The sequence below is a fragment of the Coregonus lavaretus genome (genome assembly GCF_964263955.1).
Source record: "Coregonus lavaretus genome assembly, chromosome: 9".
In the NCBI taxonomy this organism is placed as follows: domain Eukaryota; kingdom Metazoa; phylum Chordata; class Actinopteri; order Salmoniformes; family Salmonidae; genus Coregonus; species Coregonus lavaretus.
The window spans coordinates 16,497,838-16,521,159 of NC_139996.1; the positions used below are offsets into that span (position 1 = coordinate 16,497,838).

Here is a 23,322-nt window from a genome sequence, read left to right on the forward strand (position 1 = left end):
ACTGTAATTTTGAGTCCGTGTGATACGATAGTACTCAGGGGTTGCCAAGAAAATCATGCTGAAACACTGTACCTATAATGATTAATAGAAAATGAGATAAATTCCTTCTCCAATAGAGACCTGGAAATAAAGGCAATGACATGTATCAGTATAGTATAAATCCCCAACATAGCGATATCATTTAGCTGTGTGGTCGTTCTCAGCCTATCAGGTCCAGCTTGATAGCTCTGTACAAGCTGACAAAGGACTCTGCCCACAAGTCTCTCTGCTGGTCTGTGGTAGCGTTGGCCAGCCGCTGGGCTGTGTACACCATGGTCAGCACAGTGCGCTCAAAGTCCTCCAGGCGCAGGCGGCCCATGTGATTGGAAAGGTCAGATGTCAGGCGACGAATGTCAGAGAGTGTTTTGGGCAGGATGTCCTCGCAGATGACTTCCAGCTTTCTGGTCTTCCGTAGGGAGGCCAACTCCTCGTCTTGCACGGAGAACAGAGTGCGCTCGTCTCCAAACTGCAGGCCAGCCAGCAGGATCTGCACAGCACAGCCAAAAACAGTAGACTCATTACAAACCCATGTTTTTGGTTATTGACGCAGAGGATTCATACAATATTTGCTACTGTAGTCATCCAAGGAAAATGTCTCACCTCATATAGTAAATTGACATCCTCTATGGAGTTCTGAAAGGTGGGCTTCACCATTGATGCCATCCCTCTCTTCACTGAGAGAGGAAGAGAGAGAGAGAGAGAGAGAGAGAGAGAGAGAGAGAGAGAGAGAGAGAGAGAGAGAGAGAAATATATATAATGTTTTCCAACCTACTACTCTCTCTTTAACTCTTGCCAAGGGTTTCATCATCTGATGTGCTGCGGACCATGTGGCTTGAACCAGATTTATTGCATATTAAGATTAATTCCCTACACAAGGCTAACATACAGTATAACTTGCATGCCTTGACAGAAACTGTATATAACAGAGTAGACTTTACAGCCATAATGTTCACAGCCATGTGAGGACTACAGAGCACCACACTGTTCAGTTTGAGAAGGCTGTTAGACATGACCTCAGACTTCAAAGGCGGAGAATTCAAAGCAGAGAGGCACATGGGCTACAGGCTGAGAGAGAGAGAGAGAGAGAGAGAGAGGGAGAGAGAGAGAGAGAGAGAGAGAGAGCGAGAGAGGTGGAGAGACTGACTTACCGACTGACTTAGAGATGAGTCTGCTTTTCATAAGTAGACAGAGCTCAGTTTAATTTAAAAAAAAATTTAGAGGGTAGATCAGCTTTAATATTGCAGATAGATTGTAACTTCCATCAATGTAATTGTCTGCATCACTTCCAATCCCCCATATGTTTTTTTCTTCTCGCAAATATATATATATATATATATATATATATAAGTTTACTAAGGTTGGAGTCATTAAAACCTTGTTTTTCAACCAATCCACAAATTTCTTGTTAACAAACTATAGTTTTGGCAAGTCGGTTAGGACATCTACTTTGTGCATGACACAAGTAATTTTTCCAACAATTGTTTACAGACAGATTATTTCACTTATAATTCACTGTATCACAATTCCAGTGGGTCAGAAGTTTACATACACTAAGTTGACTGTGCCTTTGAACAGCTTGGAAAATTCCAGAAAATGATGTCATGGCTTTAGAAGCTTCTGATAGGCTAATTGTGTCATGCCCTGGCTCTGGGGACTATGTTATGTTGAGCCAGGGTGTGTAAGTCTATGTTTAATTTTCTATGTTGGTCTGAGTGACTCCCAATCAGAGGCAACGAGTGTCAGCTGGGTGTCTCTGATTGGGAGCCATATTTAACTGTTTGTCTTGCACTTTGTGTTTTGTGGTTTCTTGTTCCTTTTGGTTGTGTATCGAAGGACTTCACGTTTCGTTCTTTGTTTTGATCGTGTGATCTAGTAAATAAATATCAATATGTTCACCCGCAACGCTGCGCCTTGGTCTCCCTCACTAGACGATCGTGACAAATTGACATCATTTGAGTCAATTGGAGGTGTACCTGTGGATGTATTTCAAGGCCTACCTTCAAACTCAGTGCCTCTTTGCTTGACATCATGGGAAAATCAAAAGAAATCAGCCAAGACCTCAGAAAAGAAATTGTAGACCTCCACAAGTCTGGTTCATCCTTGGGAGCAATTTCCAAATGCCTGAAGGTACCACGTTCATCTGTACAAACAATAGTATGCAAATATAAACACCATGGGACCACGCAGCCGTCATACTGCTTAGGAAGGAGACGTGTTCTGTCTCCTAGAGATGAACGTACTTTGGTGCGAAAAGTGCAAATCAATCCCAGAACAACAGCAAACGACCTTGTGAAGATGCTGGAGGAAACAGGTACAAAAGTATCTACAGTAAAACTAGTCCTATATCGACATAACCTGAAAGGCCGCTCAGCAAGGAAGAAGCCACTGCTCCAAAACCGCCATAAAAAAGCCAGACCACGATTTGCAACTGCACATGGGGACAAAGATCGTACTTTTTGGAGAAATGTCCTCTGGTCTGATGAAACAAAAATATAACTGTTTGGCCATAATGACCATCGTTATGTTTGGAGGAAAAAGGGGGCCCTTGCAAGCCGAAGAACACCATCCCAACCGTGAAGCACGGGGGTGGCAGCATCATGCTGTGGGGGTGCTTTGCTACAGGAGGGACTGGTGCACTTCACAAAATAGATGGCATCATGAGGAAGGAAAAATATGTGGATATATTGAAGCAACATCTCAAGACATCAGTCAGGAAGTTAAGGCTTGGTCGCAAATGGTCTTCCAAATGGACAATGACCCCAAGCATACTTCCAAAGTTGTGGCAAAATGGCTTAAGGACAACAAAGTCAAGGTATTGGAGTGGCCATCACAAAGCCCTGACCTCAAACCTATAGAAAATGTGTGGGCAGAACTGAAAAAGCGTGTGTGAGCAAGGAGGCCTACAAACCTGAGTCAGTTACACCAGCTCTGTCAGGAGGAATGGGCCAAAATTCACCCAACGTATTGTGGGAAGCTTGTGGAAGGCTACCCGAAACGTTTGACCCAAGTTAAACAATTTAAAGGCAATGCTACCAAATACTAATTGGATTAAATGTCAGGAATTGTGAAAAACTGAGTTTAAATGCATTTGGCTAAGGTGTATGTAAACATCCGACTTCAACTGTATATACATATATATATATATATATATATATATATATATATACATACACATATACACATACATATCCTTTAAAAATATATATTTCCCTTTATTACTTTCCATCCCCACCACCCCTTCCCTAATTGGAGTAAACTATTGAACAACAATGCTTAGGCCTCTTCTTCCAGCTTATACATACTACAGTGGGGGAAAAAAGTATTTAGTCAGCCACCAATTGTGCAAGTTCTCCCACTTAAAAAGATGAGAGAGGCCTGTAATATTCATCATAGGTACACGTCAACTATGACAGACAAAATGAGAAAAAAAAATCCAGAAAATCACATTGTAGGATTTTTAATGAATTTATTTGCAAATTATGGTCGAAAATAAGTATTTGGTCAATAACAAAAGTTTCTCAATACTTTGTTATATACCCTTTGTTGGCAATGACACAGGTCAAACGTTTTCTGTAAGTCTTCACAAGGTTTTCACACACTGTTGTTGGTATTTTGGCCCATTCCTCCATGCAGATCTCCTCTAGAGCAGTGATGTTTTGGGGCGGTCGCTGGGCAACACGGACTTTCAACTCCCTCCAAAGATTTTCTGTGGGGTTGAGATCTGGAGACTGGCTAGGCCACTCCAGGACCTTGAAATGCTTCTTACGAAGCCACTCCTTCGTTGCCCGGGCGGTGTGTTTGGGATCATTGTCATGCTGAAAGACCCAGCCACGTTTAATCTTCAATGCCCTTGCTGATGGAAGGAGGTTTTCACTCAAAATCTCACGATACATGACCCCATTCATTCTTTCCTTTACACAGATTAGTCGTCCTGGTCCCTTTGCAGAAAAACAGCCCCAAAGCATGATGTTTCCACCCCCATGCTTCACAGTAGGTATGGTGTTCTTTGGATGCAACTCAGCATTATTTTTCCTCCAAACACGACGAGTTGAGTTTTTACCAAAAAGTTCTATTTTGGTTTCATCTGACCATATGACATTCTCCCAATCCTCTTATGGATCATCCAAATGCACTCTAGCAAACTTCAGACGGGCCTGGACATGTACTGGCTTAAGCAGGGGGGACACGTCTGGCACTGCAGGATTTGAGTCCCTGGCGGCTTTTTTATTTTATTTTTTTATTTCACCTTTATTTAACCAGGTAAACCAGTTGAGAACAAGTTCTCATTTACAACTGCGACCTGGCCAAGATAAAGCAAAGCAGTGCGATAAAAACAACAACACAGAGTTACATATGGGGTAAAACAAAACAAAGTCAAAAATACAACAGAAATACATATATATACAGTGTGTGCAAATTTAGCAAGTTATGGAGGTAAGGCAATAAAATAGACTATAGTGCAAAATAATTACAATTAGTATTAACACTGGAATGATAGATGTGCAAGAGATGATGTGCAAATAGAGATACTGGGGTACAAATTAGCAAAATAAATAACAATATAGGGATGAGGTAGTTGGGCGGGCTAATTTCAGATGGGCTGTGTACAGGTGCAGTGATCGGTAAGGTGCTCTGACAACTGATGCTTAAAGTTAGTGATGGAGATAAGTGTCTCCAGCTTCAGAGATTTTTGCAATTTGTTCCAGTCATTGGCAGCAGAGAACTGGAAGGAATTGCGGCCAAAGGAGGTGTTGGCTTTGGGGATGACCAGTGAGATATACCCGCTGGAGCGCAGACTACGGGTGGGTGTTGCTATGGTGACCAATGAGCTAAGATAAGGCGGGGATTTGCCTAGCAGTGATTTATAGATGGCCTGGAGCCAGTGGGTTTGGCGACGAATATGTAGTGAGGACCAGCCAATAAGAGCGTACAGGTCACAGTGGTGGGTATTATATGGGGCTTTGGAGACAAAACGGATGGCACTGTGATAGACTACATCCACTTTGCTGAGTAGAGTGTTGGAGGCTATTTTGTAAATGACATCGCCGAAGTCAAGGATCGGTAGGATAGTCAGTTTTACGAGGGCATGTTTGGCAGCATGAGTGAAGGAGGCTTTGTTGCGAAATAGGAAACCGATTCTAGATTTAACTTTGGATTGGATATTCTTAATGTGAGTCTGGAAGGAGAATTTACAGTCTAACCAGACACCTAGATATTTGTAGTTGTCCACATACTCTAGGTCAGACCCGTCGAGAGTAGTGATTCTAGTCGGGTGGGCGGGTGCAAGCAGCGTTCGGTTGAAGAGCATGCATTTAGTTTTACTAGTGTTTAAGAGCAGTTGGAGGCTACTGAAGGAGTGTTGTATGGAATTGAAGCTCGTTTGGAGGTTTGTTAACACAGTGTCCAATGAAGGGCCAGATGTATACAAAATGGTGTCGTCTGCGTAGAGGTGGATCTGAGAGTCACCAGCAGCAAGAGCGACGTCATTGATATACACAGAGAAAAGAGTCGGCCCAAGAATTGAACCCTGTGGCACCCCCATTGAGACAGCCATAGGTCCAGACAACAGGCCCTCCGATTTGACACATTGAACTCTATCTGAGAAGTAGTTGGTGAACCAGGCGAGGCAGTCATTTGAGAAACCAAGGCTATTTAGTCTGCCAATAAGAATGCGGTGGTTGACAGAGTCGAAAGCCTTGGCCAGGTCAATGAAAACGGCTGCACAGTACTATCTATTATCGATCGCGGTTATAATATCGTTTAGGACCTTGAGCGTGGCTGAAGTGCACCCATGACCAGCTCGGAAACCGGATTGCATAGCGGAGAAGGTACGGTGGGATTCGAAATGGTCGGTGATCTGTTTGTTGACTTGGCTTTCAAAAACTTTTGAAAGGCAGGGCAGGATGGATATGGGTCTGTAACAGTTTGGATCTAGAGTGTCACCCCCTTTGAAGAGGGGGATGAACGCGGCAGCTTTCCAATCTCTGGGGATCTCAGACGTTACGAAAGAGAGGTTGAACAGGCTAGTAATAGGGCTTAGTGTGTTACTGATGGTAGGCTTTGTTACTTTGGTCCCAGCTCTCTGCAGGTCATTCACTAGGTCCCCCCGTGTGGTTCTGGGATTTTTGCTCACCGTTCTTGTGATCATTTTGACCCCACGGGGTGAGATCTTGCGTGGAGCCCCAGATCGAGGGAGATTATCAGTGGTCTTGTATGTCTTCCATTTCCTAATAATTGCTCCCACAGTTGATTTCTTCAAACCAAGCTGCTTACCTATTACAGATTCAGTTTTTTCTCATTTTGTCGTCATAGTTGACGTGTACCTATGATGAAAATTACAGGCCTCTCTCATCTTTTTAAGTGGGAGAACTTGCACAATTGGTGGCTGACTAAATACTTTTTTTCCCCACTGTATATACATTTTATGGACAGTCAATTTTACAATAATTCTATTTTGTTTGCTTTTACTCCTGAACTTCCTCTACCCTCAACCTCTGATCATTTTCATGATGTCCATCCGGTTTGCTTCTGTGTGCCATATCTTTCTAACTGTGCTCTCTCACAAAAGCTCTCAACCTATAACCTATATACTTATTATGGACACAGTATGCTTACATTATTAGTTATCTTGTTGTTATTAGTTGTTGTTAGTTGTTATTAGTCCGATCCTTCAACTCCATTCAACACCACCCATCTATCTCTTAACACCATCCATATTGGATTTCTATTTGCCATATATTTATCAACTATACTGTGATGTTTTACAACATTTCTGAACCTTTCTATTCTCATTGTTTCTACAGATTGTAAATTGAAAATAAACATTTTTGCTAAAAGTATTATTATATTATTGATCGATTGACTCTGACTTTTCAGATCACCCAGTAATGCTATCTGCAGGGTTAGCTCCAGGTAAATATTGCAATCCTTTAGCCATTCCTGGACCTGTGTCCAAAAACAAGCTACAAATGGACAGTACCAAAACAAATGATCTAATGATTCTGGCTCTTCGCAGCAAAATCTGCAGAGCTGGGAAGATTGTATCCCCCATATAAATAACATTATATTGGTAGCAAGAATTTTCTATACTAATGTAAATTGAAAGATTCGAAGTTTTGAATCCGGCGTCGTTTTGCGTATCAGTTCATAAACACTATGCCATAAGATCGGTACGTCAAAAATCTCTTCCCAACTATTTTGCAATCTATATGGGACGGCTGTCAATCCTTTGGTCCTTAAATGAAACTGGTATACTTTTTTATTTTTCACAGTTTTCTTTAACCAATTATGTTCTCTAATGCAAGGCCGACAGACAAGTTCCTTACTTTTTCCCCCTTCCACTTTCCTCTTCCATTTTTGCGGTAATGCTGCAATTATTTGGTTGTAATTTTGGGTAGAGCAGACATTTCCATAAGTTTTTGTTAGCTGCATGTGCGACATAACTCCACCAGTCCTACCGATGATATCATTTACGAAGATTATACCTTTTTTTAACATTTTGTCCCCCAAAAAAGTTTTTTTATTAATTAGTATATTTTAGTTTAACCACAATATTTGTTGCATTATTTGTTCTGTAGTTTCTGGAGGATTACATTGAAATTGCAACCAACTTTCTATGGCTTGTTTTAGAAATAGTGATATTTGGGAGATTATTTCCTTTTCAAACAACTGAAAGTGAGAGGTTGTAATCTGAATAAAGGGAAAAAGGCCATTCTTGAACATTGGGTGAGACAATCTTACTAATATGCTAGAGAACCAGTTCGGATTTAAGTATAACTTTTGTATGACTGAAGCTTTTAGTGATAGGTCTAATGCTTTAATATTTAATCATTTCTGTCCTCCGAATTCATATTTGTTATATAACTAGGCCCTTTTAATTTTGTCTGGCTTGCCGTTCCAAATAAAATGGATAATAATATAATTGAAAAAACTGTTCGCTAGGCGTAGGCAAGACCATAAGCAAATAGGTAAACTGGGATAATACTAAAGAGTTGATCAGGGTGATTTTGCCACAAATTGACAGGTATTTACCTTTCCATGGTAGCAAGATCTTATCTATTTTTGCTAACTTTCTATTACAATTTATTGGAATGAAATCATTTATTTCATTTGGGATATATATTCCGAGTATATCCACATCACCATCAGACCATTTTACCAGAGCAACATTGGACACTGGTTTTAAGAGTAACCAGAACATGTGACCTGGTCATAGCAGGACACTTCCCAAAGGACATTTCACCTAGTCATCTTCTGAGTTGGTTTCACATGGAAAAAGGACCCCCACCTACTGAAATCTGCTATCCGGATTCTCATCTCAACCCAAATACAGGATTGTAAATCATTCTATGTCAGGTTTTCCCAACTGACGGCCCAAGGGCCGAATTTGGGCCGGGGGTGGTTTTATTCAGCCCCCCTGTACACAGCCCATCTGTAATTAGCCCACCCAACTACCTCATCCCCATATTGTTATTTACATTGTTATTTATTTTGCTCATTTGCACCCCAGTATCTCTATTTGCACATCATCTCCAGTGTTAATACTAAATTGTAATTATTTTGCACTATGGCCTATTTATTGGCTTACCTCCATAACTTACTACATTTGCACACACTGTATATAGATTTTCTATTGTGTTATTGACTGTACGTTTTGTTTTTGTTTATTCCATATGTAACTCTGTGTTGTTGTTGTTTTTATCGCACTGCTTTGCTTTATCTTGGCCAGGTCGCAGTTGTAAATTAGAACTTGTTCTCAACTGGCTTACCTGGTTAAATAAAGGTGAAATTAAAAAAATTAAAAAAAGTTTTTTTATTGTTGGACTGTAAAAAACCCAGGAAATCAGCTACAAGTGATTTTAATTTGGGAAATATGTTCCCAAGTATTTCCACTCATAATAGAGAGGCGTGATCGTTTACAAAAGCAAGCAAGGTTTGAAATGATTATGTTTTAGTCAAATAATATATCTGTTTGGGCTTCTTCCGGTCAATTTGCAGTCTACAAATTATTTGTAATTATGTTCCGGCCCCCCAACCATCCGCTCAAGCAAAAATCGGCCCGCGGCTGAATCTAGTTGATGATCCCTATTCCATGACATCAAAGCTATTCATATTTCCGCAAGTCCACAAATATTGTAAAGACACAAACCGGTTATGCTGATCAAGCCTTGCTACAGTACAAGACAGAGGGAAAAAATACAGAGAACAAAGAGAGAGAGGGATTGAGAGCAGGATCACTGCAGACAGCATTAAATGTCCATGGCCCACTGTTTTCACTTAATACTGTTGAATAACCCCACTACAATACCTGGTCTCCTCCTCTCAAAGCCAAAGTTTTCTCCGGGCTGGTTGTATTTGTGTGTCAAATCTGGAGCTGATAACCCCTGCAGCTCTTGCTTCAAGAGGGATATTGTAACGGTTTCGGCCGAGGCTGCCTCTCTTCCTTGCTCGGGCAGGCTTCGGCGTTCGTTGTCTCCGGAATACTAGCTGCCACCGTTGCATGTTTCTATGTTCGTTTGCTTTTGTCTGTTTGTCGTGACACCTGTTATCGTTTAGTGTAATTAGTGTCCTATAAGTTTCTCGTTGTGTTTGTCTTGGGTTGTGTGTGATTGATTTATTTCTGTCGTGTGTTTGCTGGTAGGATTTACTTATTCGCTCGGTTGAGCTTTACTCCACTGTGTTGGAGCGTTTTACGCACCTGAGTAGTGCGCCTTTTGTTTTGTCGCCTACGTGCGTAGTTTCGCCTTCGGGCAAGTTTGTTCTATTTTCCTTGTTGGAGATTACACTAAAGTCTTTTGGACTATACTTTGGTGTCCTGCGCTTGATTCCACCACTACACCCACCTACAGCATTACTGACAAAATCACACACCATCAGAATGGAATCAGCAGGAGCCGCAGCAGCCCAGGCGACGCTGGAGGACAGGGTCCGTGAACAGAGTGACCAGATCCTGCAGATGGGGTCCGCACTGCAGGAGGTGATCACCACCATCCGAGGCTGGGGGACTCCTCCACCGCCATCCTCTCTGCCAGCACCATCGGCAAGTCAGCCCATTCCCGCTCCGGAACCCAGAGGAGTTCGACTCGCGCTCCCGAGGGCCTACGATGGGACTGCGGCCGGGTGTCAGGGATTCCTTCTCCAGGTGGAGCTTTACCTGGCCACCGTGCACCCGGCGCCCTCGGGACATGAGAGCGTGTCCGCCCTGATCTCCTGCCTTTCCGGGAAGGCGTTGGAATGGGCCAACGCAGAGTGGAGGAGGATCGACGCGAACACCATCACCTACGACGAGTTCTCCCGCCGCTTCAGGGCGGTGTTTGACCATCCCCCGGAGGGGAAAGCGGCGGGGGAGCGTCTGGTCTTCCTCCGGCAGGGGAAGAGGAGTGCCCAGGAGTTCGCCTTAGAATTCCGTACTCTAGCGGCGGATGCAGGGTGGAATGAGCGGGCTCTCATCGATCACTACAGATGTAGTCTATGCGAGGACGTCCGTAGGGAGCTGGCCTGTAGGGACACCAGCCTCTCGTTCGACCAGTTGGTCGACATGTCCATCAGGCTGGATAACCTGCTAGCTACCCGCGGACGTTCCGAGGGGGGTCCGTCCATTTCACCCTCCAGCGCCTCCGAGCCGTCCCCCATGGAGCTCGGGAGCGCTGGCGCTAGAGAGAGGAGGGGTCGGCTTACGAGGGGGTCCATCTCCTGCACCAACTGTGGTCGGGGAGGACACACCGCGGCTAGGTGCTGGGGATGGCCTCCTAGGGGAGAGGACGACAGGTCCCGCACTGGGGAGTCCTTCCAGGTGAGTAGGCGCCCCACTCACCCAGAGCTCTCTGTTGCACATTTCTGTATACCTGTGCGTTTTCCACAGGTAGCACCTCATTCCCAGCATAAGGCGCTGGTAGATTCAGGCGCGGCTGGGAATTTTGTTGATAAGAAGTTTTGTTTAGCCTTAGGGATTCCCCTTCTCCCTGTTGAAGTCCCTTTCCCCGTTCATGCCCTAGATAGCCGTCCGTTGGGTGCGGGCTTGATCAGGGAGGTCACTGCGCCACTTAGGATGTGTGCGCAGGGGGGTCATCAGGAGATGATTCAGCTATTTCTGATCGACTCGCCTGCGTATCCGGTGGTGCTGGGCATGCCCTGGTTGAGTACCCATAACCCATCTATTTCGTGGCAGGAGAGGGCTCTGATGGAGTGGTCTGCCCAGTGTGTGGGTCGATGTTTAGGCGTTTCCGTAGGGGCTACCTCGGTGGAGAGTCCAAACCAGGTGCCCGCATTGCACGTTCCCCCTGAGTATGGGGATTTGGCTATTGCGTTTAGTAAGTCGAGGGCGACGCGGTTGCCGCCCCATAGGCAGGGAGATTGTGCGATAGACCTCCAGGCAGGAGCTGCGCTCCCACGGAGCCATGTGTATCCTCTGTCTCAGGAAGAGAAGAAAGCGATGGAGACTTACATAGACGAATCTCTGAGACAAGGATACATACGGCCTTCCACTTCCCCTGCGTCCTCGAGTTTCTTTTTTGTGAAGAAAAAGGATGGTGGGTTACGCCCGTGCATCGATTACCGTGGTCTCAATCAGATCACAGTGAAGTACAGTTATCCACTCCCGCTGATTGCGACCATGACTGAGTCATTGCATGGGGTGCGTTTCTTCACTAAATTAGATCTCAGGAGCGCGTACAACTTGGTGCGCATCAGGGAGGGCGATGAATGGAAGACAGCCTTTAGTACCACCTCGGGCCATTACGAGTATCTTGTCATGCCATATGGGTTGATGAACGCTCCGTCAGTTTTCCAATCATTCGTGGATGAGATCTTCAGGGACATGCAGGGGCAGGGGGTGGTTGTGTACATAGATGACATTCTCGTGTACTCGCCTACCCGAGTCGAGCATGTGGCCCTGGTGCGCAGAGTGTTGCGGAGGCTGGTGGAGCACGACCTGTATGTTAAGGCAGAGAAGTGTCTGTTTTTCCAGGAGTCGGTCCCTTTTTGGGGTATCAGTTGTCTGCGTCAGGGGTGAAGATGGAGGTAGACCGGGTGTCAGCCGTGCGTAATTGGCAAACACCAACCACTGTGAAGGAGGTGCAGCCGTTTTTGGGGTTTGCGAATTACTACCGGAGGTTTATCCGGGGTTTTGGACAGGTGGCAGCTCCCATCACGTCTCTTTTGAAGGGGGGTCCGGTGCGTCTGCAGTGGTCTGCCGAGGCGGACAGGGCGTTTGGGAGGCTGAAGGACCTGTTTACCTCGGCCCCGGTGCTGGCGCATCCGGATCCCTCTTTGCCATTTCAGGTAGAGGTGGACGCGTCAGAGGCCGGTATAGGAGCCGTGCTTTCACAACGGTCAGGCGCGCCACCTAAACTCCGCCCCTGTGCTTTTTATTCCAAGAAGCTCAGTCCGGCGGAGCGAAACTATGACGTAGGGGACAGGGAGCTGTTAGCCGTGGTATGGGCCCTAAAGGTGTGGAGGCACTGGCTTGAGGGGGCTCAACACCCTTTCCTCATTTTGACGGACCACCGTAACCTGGAGTACATCCGGGCAGCGAGGAGGCTGAACCCTCGCCAGGCAAGATGGAATATGTTTTTGACCCGGTTTACATTTAAGATCACGTACATAACTGGGTCACAGAACGGTAAGGCAGATGCACTGTCTCGGCGGTATGACACGGAGGAGAGGTCCGTGGAGCCCACTCCCATACTGCCGGAGTCGTGTCTGGTGGCACCGGTAGTGTGGGAGGTCGATGCTGAACTCGAGCGGGCGTTACGCACCGACCCTAGTCCACCGCAATGCCCGGAGGGTCGGAAGTACGTTCCGCTCGAGGTTCGGGATCGATTGATCTATTGGGCTCACACGTCACCCTCCTCTGGACACCCTGGTATCGGCCGGACAGTGCACTGTCTTAGTGCCAAGTACTGGTGGCCCACGTTGGCGAGGGATGTGAGGGTTTATGTTTCCTCCTGCTCGGTGTGCGCCCAGTGTAAGGCGCCTAGACATCTGCCTAGGGGTAAGTTACTACCCCTGCCCGTTCCACAACGACCATGGTCTCACCTCTCGGTGGATTTCCTTACTGACCTTCCTCCTTCACAGGGGAATACCACTATACTGGTCGTTGTGGACCGGTTTTCTAAGGCCTGTCGTTTGCTCCCCATGCCGGGCCTTCCTACTGCCCTGCAAACTGCCGAAGCACTATTCACCCATGTGTTCCGGCACTACGGGGTACCCGAGGATATTGTGTCTGATCGAGGTCCCCAATTTACCTCCAGGGTCTGGAGAGCCTTTATGGAGCGGTTGGGGGTCTCGGTGAGCCTCACCTCGGGTTACCACCCGGAGAGTAATGGGCAGGTGGAACGCGTGAACCAGGATGTGGGTAGGTTTCTTAGAACATACTGCCAGGACCGGCCGGAGGAGTGGGCAAGGTACGTTCCCTGGGCCGAGATGGCCCAGAATTCCCTACGCCATTCCTCCACTAACCTAACCCCTTTTCAATGTGTGTTGGGTTACCAGCCGGTTCTGGCACCTTGGCAGCAGAGCCAGATCGAGGCTCCTGCGGTGGATGAGTGGGCGCGGCGCTCGGAGGAGACGTGGAACGCTGCACACGTCCACCTGCAGCGGGCCCTCCGTCGTCATAAGGCGAGCGCCGATCTCCACCGCAGTGAGGGACCGGTGTACGCACCTGGTGATCGAGTCTGGCTCTCTACCAGAAACCTGCCCCTCCGCCTGCCCTGTCGGAAACTGGGTCGGCGGTTTGTAGGGCCATTTAAAGTCCTGAGAAGGTTGAACGAGGTGTGTTACAAATTACAACTACCTGTCGAATATAAAAGTATTAACCCCTCGTTCCATGTGTCTCTTCTCAGGCCGGTGATAGCTGGCCCACTCCAAGAAAGTGAGATCAGGGAGACTCCTCCGCCCCCATTGGACATCGAGGGGGCACCGGCGTACTCCGTGAGGTCCATCTTGGATTCGAGACGTCGGATGGGGGGTCTCCAATATCTAGTGGAGTGGGAGGGGTACGGTCCGGAGGAACGGTGCTGGGTGCCGAGGAGAGACATTTTGGACCCGTCTCTCCTGACGGAATTCCATCGTGGGCACCCGACGCACCCTGCTCCGCGTCCTCCTGGTCGTCCCCGAGGCCGGAGTCGGCGCACGTCTGGAGCCGCGCGTCAAGGGGGGGTACTGTCACGGTTTCGGCCGAGGCTGCCTCTCTTCCTTGCTCGGGCAGGCTTCGGCGTTCGTTGTCTCCGGAATACTAGCTGCCACCGTTGCATGTTTCTATGTTCGTTTGCTTTTGTCTGTTTGTCGTGACACCTGTTATCGTTTAGTGTAATTAGTGTCCTATAAGTTTCTCGTTGTGTTTGTCTTGGGTTGTGTGTGATTGATTTATTTCTGTCGTGTGTTTGCTGGTAGGATTTACTTATTCGCTCGGTTGAGCTTTACTCCACTGTGTTGGAGCGTTTTACGCACCTGAGTAGTGCGCCTTTTGTTTTGTCGCCTACGTGCGTAGTTTCGCCTTCGGGCAAGTTTGTTCTATTTTCCTTGTTGGAGATTACACTAAAGTCTTTTGGACTATACTTCGGTGTCCTGCGCTTGATTCCACCACTACACCCACCTACAGCATTACTGACAGATATGCTACTCATTCCAGTGTTTTTCTTTATTTTTACTATTTTCTACATTGTAGAATAATAGTGAAGACATCAAAACTATGAAATAACACATATGGAATCATGTAGTAACCAAAAAAGTGTTAAACAAATCAAAATATATTTTATATTTTAAATATAAGTAGCCACCCTTTGCCTTGATGACACCCTGTTGGTGTGTGTTGACCATGATAGATCCTTAGTGATGTGGACACCGAGGAACATATATATCTCGACCCGCTCCACTACAGCCCCGTCGATGGGTTCACGATCAGCTTATTTGTCTTGCTGACATTGAAGGAGAGGTTATTGTCCTGGCACCACAATGCCAGGTCTCTGACCTCCTCCCCATAGGCTGACTCATCGTCGTTGGTGATCAGGCCTACTACTGTCGTCAGCAAACTTAATGATGGTGTTGAGGAGTCGTGCACGGCCATGCAGTCGTGGGTGAATAGGGAGTACAGGAAGGGCCTAAGCATGCACACCTGAGGAGCCCCTGTGTTGAGTTTCAGCGTGGTGGATGCTTTGTTGCCTACCCTCTGTGGGCGGCCGTCAGGAAGTCCAGGATCCAGTTGCAGAGGGAGGTGTTCAGTCCCAGGGTCCTTAGCTTAGTGATGAGCCTGGAGGGCACTATGGTGTTGAACGCTGAGCTGTAGTCAATGAACAGCATTCTCACATTGGTGTTCCTCTTGTCCAGGTGGGAGAGGGCAGAGTGGAGTGCAAAAGAGATTGTGTCATCTGTGGATCTGTTGGGGTGGTATGCGAATTGGAGTGGGTCCAGGGTGTCTGGGATGATGGTGTTGATGTGAGCCATGACCAGCCTTTCAAAGCATTTCATGGCTACAGATGTGAGTGCTACAGGGCGATAGTCATTTAGACAGGTTACCTTGGTGTTCTTGGGCACAGGGACTATGGTGGTCTGCTTGACATTATGGACTGGGTCAGGGAGAGGTTGAAAATGTCAGTGAAGACACTTGCCAGCTGGTCAGCGCATACTCAGAGTATGCATCCTGATAATCCGTCTGGCCCTGCGGCCTTGTGAATGTTAATCTGTTTAAAGGTCTTACTCACATCGGCTGTGGAGAGCGTGATCACACAGTTGTCCAGAACAGCTGCTGCTCTCATGCATGGTTCAGTGTTGCTTGCCTCGAAGCGAGCATAGAAGGCATTTAGCTCGTCTGGTAGGCTCGTGCCACTGGGCAGCTCGTAGCTGGGTTTCCCTTTGTAATCCATGATAGTTTGCAAGTCCAGCCACGAGCATCAGAGCCGGCGTAGTAGGATTCGATCTTAGTCCTGTATTGATGCTTTGCCTGTTTGATGGCTTGTTGGAGGTCGTAGCGGGATTTCTTGTTAGAGTCCGGATTAGTGTCCCGCTCCTTGAAAGCGGCAGCTCTTTAGTTCAGTGCGGATGTTGCCTGTAATCTATGGCTTCTGGTTGGAATATGTACGTACAGTCACTGTGGCGATGACGTCATCGATGCACTTATTAATGAAGCCGGTAACTGATGTGGTAAAGTCCTCAATGCCGTCGGATGAATCCCGGAACACATTCCAGTTTGTGCTAGCGAAACAGTCCTGTAGCTTAGCATCCGCTTCATCGGACCACATCCGTATTGAGCTTTCATTGGTACTTCTTGTTTGAATTTTTGCTTGCAAGCAAGAATCAGGAGAATACAGTGACGAGCAGATTTGCCAAATGGAGGGAGAGGGAGAGCTTTGTATGCGTTTCTGTGTATGGAGTAAAGGTGATCTAGAGTTTTGTCTCCTCTAGTAGCACAGGTGACATGCTGGTAGAAATGAGTTAAAACGGATTTCAGTTTCCCTGCATTAGGTAGCCTAGTGGTTAGGAGCGTTGAACAAGTAACCGAAAGGTTGCTGGTTAGAATTCCCAAGCCGGCTAGGTGAAAATCTGTCAATGTGCCCTTGAGCAAGGCACTTAACCCTAATTGCTCCTGTAAGTCACTCTGGATAAGAGCGTCTGCTAAATGTACAAAAAATAATAAATATATTAAAATCACTGGCCACTAGGAGCGCCGCCTCTGGATGAGCATTTTCTTGTTTGCTTATGGCCCTATACAGCTTGTTGAGTGCGGTCTTAGTGCCAGCATCGGTTTGTGGTGGTAAATAGACAGCTACGAAAAATAGAGATGAAAACTCTCTTGGTAAATAGTATGGTCTACAGCTTATCTTCAGCTTATCATGAGGTACTCTAACTCAGGCGAGAAGAACCTTGAGACTTCCTTAATATTAGATATCGCTCACCAGCTGTTGTTAACAAAGAGACACACCGCTCCCCCCTGACCTTACTCGATGCTGCTGTACGGTCTTGCCGATTTATAGAAAAACCAGCTAGATGTATATTATTTTTCAGTGATTGTACATTTGCCAATAATACGGAGGGTATAGGTGGATTATTTATTTGCCAACGTAGTTTCGTCAGGGTGCCCGCATGTCGGCCTCCCTTTTGCCGTCTTTTCCTTTTCCCAGTCTCTGGGATTAGGGCCTGGTCCGGGGTGAGCGGTATGTCCTGTGCCGTCGACTTGTTGAAGTAAAGATCTTCATCCAAATCGAGGTTAGTGATCACTGTTCTGATGTCCAGAAGCTCTTTTCGGGCATAGGAAACGATGGCGGAGACATTCTGTACAAACATTTTTAAGATCAGCGCAAAAAAACACTAAATAGCAGACTTGGTCAGGAGCCCGTAAAACGGCAGCTATCCACTGTAGCGCCATTCAAATGTCAGACAGAGGTGCTGTAGACGTGCAAAACGTTCTTAACTTTGCAATCAAAACACATATGATCAATACAAAATATATTATTTTCTTCTAAGATGGTGGTGGTACAAATAGGTTGTTTTCATTCTGTGACTGCATGATATTTTACATTTGTAGTGGTGAACTGTCCCACAAACTTGAATCAAACATTGGGCACTTACACTGACTGTACAAAACATTAAGGACACTTGCTCTTTCCATGATATAGACTTACTAGGTGAATCCAGGTTAAAGCTATGATCCCTTATGTTGTTAAATCCACTTCAATCAGTGTAGATAAAGTGGAGGAGACAGGCTAAAGAAGGATATTTTTTTAAGCCTTGACACAATTGAGATGTGGATTATGTATCTGTTCCAAGACAAAACATTTAAGTGCCTTTGAACGGGGTATGGTAGTAGGTGCCAGGCGCACTGGTTTGTATCAAGAACTGCAACTCTGCTGGGTTTTTCATGCTCAACAGTTTCAAGAATGGTTCACCACCCAAAGGACATCCAGCCAACTTGATACAACTGTGGGAAGCATTGGAGTCAACATCGGCCCCAAAAAACCCCTCAATATTAAGAAGTTGTTCTTAAGTTTGTACACTCAGTGTGCATTGAGAAGCAAATCTTATTCAGATGTTCTTCGAAAAACAAACTCTAATGAGGAAATCCATTATTGAACACGAGCACATTCCCAAGTGCACATACCAGTAATGAAACTTTGGAATATTCTCTCCACTGCCTCCTTTGGTGTTTACAGTCAATCCAGGCCCTGAAATAGTACTTGGTTAAGAAGGGCTGATAAGTTTAGAAGAAAATCATCAGGAAGCGAAGGGAGCAGAGGAGTGCGTCATAGCAAAGCCAGCTGGAAACAGAGACGGGTCCTAGGACCATAGAGACAGGAGCCATGCAGCAGACACCTACACAAACAAAGGGTTCAGCATACACTCTTAGAAAAAAAAGGTGCTATTTAGAACCTTACAGGGTTCTTCGGCTATCCCCATAGGAGACCCCTTTGAAGAACCCTTTTTGGTTGCAGGTAGAACCCTTTTGGGTTCCATATAGAACCCTTTCTACAGAGGGTTCTACATGGAACCCAAAAGGGTTCTACTTCTACCTGGAACCAAAAAGGTTGCTCCTATTGGGACAGCTGAAGAACCCTTTCGGAAACCTTTTTTTCTAAGAGTGTACTAGCAGAGATATGTTGTCCATCATGGGCAAAACTTTCCATATATTTTTATTCACACCCCAAAATAGTCAAACGTTCTACATGGAGATAAGGTTTTTGTTTGCCTTTATTTTGGTACATTCAGCTAATACGATTTTTTGATGCCATGATGAAATCAAACAATTCACAGGGAGCTTGCTATTTGATCACTACTTTTCCATTGAGGTAATTGAGATTACCATGACTTCAAGATTTGTGTAATAGCAAACACAAAGTTGATATGATTTCATCAGATATACCAGAGCATGTCAAACAATGTTCTAGACACTCCACCCATACAAAAATTATAGTAAAGCCAAGAGAAACAAATATCAACAAATGTAATCCAAGAAAAGCTAGAAAGACAATACTCCTGAGCTGTCAATGTACTGATTGAGCCTCAATCCTCTCATTCTAAGAATATGTTTTCCCGTATGATCCAGTTGCCACAACACAGCACATAATATCTAGAATAACCGAAAAAAAAACTACAAAATACCTAGTTTAGCCAGATTCAAGACAGCTTTGAAAACTTTTTGGTAGTGTGTTTTTCATTCTTTAGGTGTCACGATCGTTATGAAAAGCGGACCAAGGCGCAGCGTGATAGGCGTACATACTTTTATTTCGTACACTCACAAACAAAACAACAAACGATACGTGAAGTCCTAGGTTAAATAACACAAACCTTCAAGATCAAGATCCCACAAAATAACAGTGCCAAACAGGCTGCCTAAGTATGGTCCCCAATCAGAGACAACAAGCTACAGCTGCCTCTGATTGGGAACCACCCTGGCCAACATAGATATACACGAACTAGAACACAAACCTAGAAAACTAAACAATAGAAAATCCACACCCTGGCTCAACATTTAATAGTCCCCAGAGCCAGGGCGTGACATTAGGGGCCTATCAGTTTCTTGCTGAAGTTCATATTTGGAGCCCTTCCAATGTTTTCATATCAGAAACAGATGCGGATAGTTAATACACACATTGAGCCCAGTAGCCGACACATAAACCGATATGGAACTTTAAACATACAAGTCGTCAAGGACCATAGTTTAATTGTGCTAGAACATGGGACCCAACTGTTCTGGAGGACCAGAAATGTGAGTTCTTGGCTGCTACACCGGTACACTCTTAGAAAGAAAGGTGCTATCTAGAAACCAAAAAGGGTTCTTATGCTGTCCCCATAGGTCAACCATTTTAAGAACCCATTTTGGTTCTAGGTAGAACCCTTTCCACAGAGGGTTCTACATGGAACCCAAAAGAGTTCTAGCTGGAACCAAAAAGGGTTCTACCTGGAGACCAAAATAGGTTATCCTATGGGGACAGCTGCAGAACTCTTTTAGAACCCTTTTTTCCAAGAGTGTACATACGGTACAAAAGAGCTATCCATTCTATTTCTTAGAAATTACCTGGGGTTTTCTGATGTCAAATCATTTATCCAAAGCATTACATTTAAACTCTAGGACATACATACTTTAATACAGTAAGAAGTCAAAGTAAGCATGCAGCGAACAATATGTGATGATAACTAGAGATACTGTAAAGATGAATTATCCCTGATGAAAGCCCCAGAGTGAACCAACCAAGTGAAGCACCGCTACAGTTGCTCAGCATGATTAAGATCCATCTGTAGGGCACTTGAATTTCAGACGGATCAAAACAGCTGGAGAGAAAATAATGATTTCAATGTCACTCCTCCTTTAACCCTAAACAAACACAGAAGATCTGAGATCCTCCCAAAATATCCCCAGTACACTCCCCACCACACAGCTTGCAGGTTGTTGTGCTGTGTGCAGCATGTTACAGCTGTACTGGTAGATGCTGCTGCTGGATCTGTGTACAGACTAATCAGTAATGTTAACGCATACTGTTGTGATTACACTGAGACGTAATGACAATGAAGTGTCTGTCTCACTTCTTACTGTAATTCCCTAATTACGCTCATACTGGGGGATGTAAAATAAGCTAGATGTACGTAAATCCTGTTCAAAACAGAGTAAAAACACAGTTAGTACAGTACAGTGCAGCTAGTACAGTCTGACGTACCACCTCTTTAAGGAATACCTGGGATAGGATAAAGTAATCCTTCTACCCCCCCTTACGTCACCCCAAAGAAAAAAAATTCTCTAATTTCCTAGCTTTAGTCTATTCAATTCTTCAACAGCAATAGAAAAAGAAATGAAGATCTTAATATCTCCCTTTTCAGTTCTAATGGAGCAGAAAAATAACTTTGCTAAATCAGAGCTTACAGCTGGACAGACAAAGGACAGCAGGACAGAATTAAATGTGTGACTAGGCAAACTATTGATTGTTTTCTGTGAGATGAGGATGGGATAGGGTAAGTCTATATTCTGTGTTAGTCTTCCGGATGCTGAGGCCAAGAGAGAAGCATATGCAAAATGACTTTAGCTTAACATATGATACCAGGAATGATATTGGACTTTGTGACTATCATAACAGAATGATCTATTAATCTGTCCTTTCTCTGGAATAAGAGCATTCAATATATCTTTCCATTACTGGATACATATTCCAATCCACAATGAGCTGATTCTCAGCAATGCCATTAATTTTTAGATGATTTTGGTGACTCTTTGGCAGAATTACTGTTGATTTTAATGTTGCATCTGGGAATGAGGTGCATTCCTAACAATTATGTTTATGGACAGCTACACTGCAGAAAAATGTACCCTTTAAAATGGCATATGCACAGGTTATAATTACACAGCAACATTAAGAATATTCTTTGCATATATACATACTGTAAACTCTATAACATTTCTAATTGATCACACTAATATGGGCTATTCTTACCTTTGTTACGCCGATAAGTGACACATGTGTTGATATTGCAGTAGAATAGTACAACAATGACCATCTTCCAGGGCATCATGGTGACCTGGCATCAACCTGGCATCCAGTGGCCAGGGACAGACTGGACAGAGGCACAGAAAGCCACAGGTCCAGGACCACGATCAAGGACCACAGTCACTCCACTGGGAAAAACCTCAGACCACCCCACTACTGCAAATGCTCTCCTCCTTTCTGAAATCCTGTGTCACTACAGTACCCTCCCCCCTCTCTCTCTCTCTCTCTCTCTCTCTCTCTCTCTCTCTCTCTCTCTCTCTCTCTCTCTCTCTCTCTCTCTCTCTCTCTCTCTCTCTCTCTCTCTCTCTCTCTCTCTCTCTCTCTCTCTCTCTCTCTCTCTCTCTCTCTCTCTTAAACCAGCTGATACTCAGTCTGTTGGTGCTGTCATCTGGCAGTCATCAGACCCAGAGAGACACGTCTACTTCTTGCTGTTGCCTCCCTGTCCTCTTCATTTCCTCTTTTCTCTTTGATTATCTTCCTTTTCTCTTCTTCTCCTTAATGCTGTATTTTCCTCCTACTCCTGATCATGTTAATTACAGTGATGTCAATAAGTGCGGTCTAGTTTCTTCTGTGGAACATTTTGTGTTCGTCAATAATATACACTGAATACACACAACATTAAGAACAGCTGCTCTTGCCATGACATAGACTGACCAAGTGAATCCAGGTGAAAGCTAGGATCCCTTATTGATGTCACTTGTTAAATCCACTTCAATCAGTGTAGATGAAGGGGAGGAGACAGGTTAAAGAAGGATTTCTAAGCCTTTAGACAACTGAGACATGGATTGTGTATGTGTGCCATTCAAGAGGGTGAATGGGCAAGACAAAATATTTAAGTGCCTTTGAACAGAGTTTGGTAGTAGGTGCCAGGCGCACCGGTTTGTGTCAAGAACTGCAACACTGCTGGGTTTGTCATGCTCAACAGTTTCTCGTGTGTATCAAGAATGGTCCACCACCCAAAGGACATCCAGCCAACTTGACAACTGTGGGAAGCATTGGAGTCAACATGGGCCAGTATCCCTGTGGAATGCTTTCAACACCTTGTAGAGTCCATGCCCCGACAAATTGAAGCTGTTCTGAGGGAAAAAGGTGGGGTGCAACTCAATATTAGGAAGGTGTTCCTAATGTTTGGTATAATCAGTGTATGTTTCCTCTTTGTTTCAAAAATGCTTTGAGGACATATTACTGGACTCTGCCTTGAGTTTGAGGTTTGTGAATGGATGAATGAAAGCATTTATTGTTGTCCAGACTGCTGAGCCATGTTTCTGTATCCATGGTCAACATTAGTTCTGCTTTTGCTAACGAGAGGATCCTTGGGAGGGTCGTAACTTGGAACGTGTGTGTCTGTGCCAGGAACACTTCAGGGAACCAACTCAGTTTTGTTCTCTGGGAGGTAGAGAGTGGAGAGTTCACACTCCAAACACACAACCCAACCCAGTATATTGTTGCCCTACAAATTAAATGTATTATGATTTTGAATATTATGATGGTTATTATTATTATTATTATTATTATTATTATTATTATTATTATTATTTATTACTAGAGATGTGGACATTACTAAACACAGTGGAATGGACACAGCCAAAGCCTATCCAGGCTCTGTCGTAGCCGGCCGCGACCGGGAGACCCATCTCCATGTGTCCATTCAGTAAATTCAACGTAATTAAGATTGTTTTCAGAAAGACCTCAGTTTCTCCTTAACTTATAATTCAGCCTCCGATTCGAAGTTGGGCTCCTCTCTCTTTAGGACCAGTGCAATCGATCAGTGAGACACTCTCATGCTGTTGCGATGTGGCAGTCATGCAGCTGCCAAGGA

General features: G+C 45.0%; 1 protein-coding gene across 1 annotated transcript; it reads right to left on the bottom strand.

Moving 5' to 3' along the window:
- Positions 1-199: 199 nt before the first annotated feature.
- LOC311135086 (protein FAM180A-like) lies at positions 200-21,630 on the bottom strand (the record flags this gene model as incomplete). Its single annotated transcript, XM_084168955.1, has 3 exons — positions 21,450-21,630; positions 640-713; positions 200-526 (listed from the first exon to the last, which is right to left on the bottom strand). Exons 1-3 carry the CDS (start codon positions 21,526-21,528, stop codon positions 200-202), a joined length of 480 nt encoding a protein of 159 aa, XP_084025081.1. The 5' UTR covers positions 21,529-21,630.
- Positions 21,631-23,322: the final 1,692 nt, after the last annotated feature.